A 2,025-nucleotide genomic window follows, 5' to 3' on the forward strand; every position below is an offset into this window, starting at 1 on the left:
AGAAATAGTGTCATTTTTTTTATTTTACAAGTATTATTTCACATCGATATTTGCAAAAATTCATTGTGAGTTAAAAATTGTGATTTTATTACAATTCCTTATTTTTAGATATTTTCATGTGCTTCATAGTGACAAATTTGATAGTACTTTAACAAATTTTTACTATTTTTTTTTTCTTTCCGTAATAAATGAAAGGTGATAATTATTGCAATAAATTGTATTGTTGAGTATCATATAGTGTATTGAATTGCAAGTTCAAGAAACGTTGCAGCCTTACTTTGAATTGCTATGGGTATTTTAAAAGAATACTTTTTTAGTGTTGTGCTTTAATTTTTAGAAATATTTTTTGTAGGTAAAGAGACAGTGATTTGAAGTTTTTGTTTTTAATCGGTTGTGGTAAGTTTTTTCTGTTGTTGATACTGATGATCTTTATTTCATTTAGGGTCTATAATGATTGGTGTTACTCATGTCTATCAGACTGGTTTGTTTTTGGTGGTCCAATTGTGTACAATGCTTCTACAAATGTAGAAGTTACAATTATTTTCAGATTTTGAGTGTTGTTTTATCATCCTAGAATGAAGTTAGTGAAAAATAGACAAATAGTTTTGCATATTGTACTTCTTTATTCTTATGGATTATTGCTGTGTTTTTGAAAGCATGATCAATTTTAGCTAAAAAAAAAAAACAGACCTCGAATGAAAGTGTGTGTGTTTAAATAAATAAAACATTTGATATTTTAATAAGTATTTATATATATTTCAGGATACTTGGTAAGTGTTATAAAATTTTGAAGCTAAATGATGCATAATGAAAAGAAAATAAACAACCCAAAAAGGTGAAAGTTGATGAGGACTCTTTGCTGAATATAGAAATATACTGTAATGATGCTATTCAAAATGTTTTGAAAAATTGTGTTTCATTTTAAAATGCATGTATGTGTGAAATAAAATTAATGGTGTTTTCATTTGACATGTTATTTGTAAATGAAAGTATTTTGGGGAAAACATTTTACTAAAAGAGAAAAATGATATCATTTTGCAAATAAGTATTAATTTGTAAGTCATTTACAAAAAATATAATTTTGTAAGATATAGCTTTAAAATAAGAATTTGTTAATATGAATTGTGAATGTAAAGGCAAATGCTTTGTAAAAAATTGTCTTATAAATTAACTTTTACTGATTTTGAAGTAGCTTAAAGAAAAATGGTCCAAATAAACTTTGTATATGGATGATGATTGTATTTTGAAGATGTGGTCTTTTTATATGTGATAATGTTTGTAGATACATTGTTTGATAAAAATAAAAAAGTGATTTCATTTTTAAAAGTTATGAAATGTACATTTTGGTGTGATTTTTATGAATGGTATTTTGACTCATAGTTTGGAATGAAGTGAATGTGCAGTGCATAATAATTGCTAGTGTAAAAATGTGATGGGTTTAGAGTTTGAAATTGATGGAGCTTAAATATATTTAAAATGTCTGTGTTTTATTATTCAAAAGTAGGTGTAATTTCAAAATGAGCAATACAAAATGATAAAAACAGATTGGTTAATTTTTCACATTGATGAATTGTAATATTTAAACAATATTTGTTTCTTCTTAGTAAACAATTAGTGAGTTATTTCCCTTTACTTATTGTGAACAGTTTGATACATTGGAAAATTTCTATATTTTGTGTTGAAAGCAGGTAAGTGTATGTTACTTGATTATATTATTTTTTATTATTGCAGGTTTGGTTTATTGGAAATACAGAAGATCTTAGAGCGGTGAAAGTGTGGCGAACTTTTACTTTAACAGAGCCAAAATATTCAAAACTAAGCGGTGAAAGTGTGGCGAACTTTTACTTTAACAGAGCCAAAATACTCTAAACTAAGCGGTGAAAGTGTGGCGAACTTTTACTTTAACAGAGCCAAAATACTCTAAACTAAGCGGTGAAAGTGTGGCGAACTTTTACTTTAACAGAGCCAAAATACTCAAAACTAAGCGGTGAAAGTGTGGCGAACTTTTACTTTAACAGAGCCAAA

At 26.7% G+C, this 2,025-nt stretch overlaps 1 protein-coding gene across 1 annotated transcript in view; it reads left to right on the top strand.

The window, feature by feature from the left end:
- LOTGIDRAFT_176038 (hypothetical protein) overlaps nt 1-1,869 on the top strand; it is a gene marked incomplete at both ends in the record, with an annotated part of 8,654 nt that extends 6,785 nt beyond the window's left edge. The window contains 2 exons of the mRNA XM_009064947.1: nt 763-770; nt 1,732-1,869. Of these exons, the coding sequence (XP_009063195.1) occupies nt 763-770; nt 1,732-1,869 (146 nt within the window). The remainder of the gene's footprint in view (nt 1-762; nt 771-1,731) is intronic.
- Between the last annotated feature and the right edge of the window lie 156 nt (nt 1,870-2,025).

This window comes from Lottia gigantea, assembly GCF_000327385.1.
Source record: "Lottia gigantea unplaced genomic scaffold LOTGIsca_666, whole genome shotgun sequence".
NCBI lineage: Eukaryota > Metazoa > Mollusca > Gastropoda > Lottiidae > Lottia > Lottia gigantea.